Source organism: Babylonia areolata, chromosome 15 (genome assembly GCF_041734735.1).
Source record: "Babylonia areolata isolate BAREFJ2019XMU chromosome 15, ASM4173473v1, whole genome shotgun sequence".
Classification (NCBI taxonomy): Eukaryota; Metazoa; Mollusca; class Gastropoda; order Neogastropoda; family Buccinidae; genus Babylonia; species Babylonia areolata.
Window position 1 is genome coordinate 34,370,470 of NC_134890.1, and position 575 is coordinate 34,371,044.

The 575-nt window shown below is 59.3% G+C and overlaps 1 protein-coding gene across 1 annotated transcript in view; it reads left to right on the forward strand.

Moving 5' to 3' along the window:
• LOC143290597 (guanine nucleotide-binding protein G(s) subunit alpha-like) overlaps positions 1 to 369 on the forward strand; it is a 37,901-nt gene extending 37,532 nt beyond the window's left edge. Inside the window, exon 12 of the mRNA XM_076600187.1 lies at positions 42 to 369. Coding sequence (XP_076456302.1) covers positions 42 to 236 — 195 coding nt within the window. The 3' untranslated portion in view covers positions 237 to 369. The remainder of the gene's footprint in view (positions 1 to 41) is intronic.
• The last annotated feature ends 206 nt before the right edge of the window (positions 370 to 575 follow it).

Below are 575 nucleotides of genomic sequence, written 5' to 3' on the forward strand. Positions count from 1 at the left end.
TGGTGATGACAATAACGGTGAAGGCGCCGCGCTGGTTGCAGAAGATCGTGCGGCGGGACCTGAAACTGAAGGAGTTCTTCAGCCAGGCCCAGGACTCGCACAAGGACTGGCACCAGCACCACTCGTGCGAGCCTTTTTACACGTGCGCCGTGGACACCAACAACGTCTCCAAGGTGCTGGAGGGATGCCGCACTCTCATCATCAGGAAGCACCTGGAGAGGTTCGGCATCATCTAGCTGCTCCGACAGGATCCCTGGGACCACTTCCTGCAATCACTGCCATGTCCGGCCCATGGTGGGGCGGGGGGCGTGGCAGGGGGGGGGGTACGGGGTGACGGCTGCGACATTCGTCGTTAGCCACATCCTTTCTCCATTGTGTGGAACTTTTGAGGCTCCAGAGACACTGATACTGACAGTCAGAGAGAGAGAGAGAGGGAGAGAGAGAGAGAGAGAGAGAGATGGACACGCTGGAAGCTCGGCCAGGCGTGTGGCCGAAAGTCAACGTGAAGAGTTGAAGGTTTCCGGAAACAGCGTCGCTATTGGCTGTGAGGAGACTGGGAAACTCCCCCCCCCCCC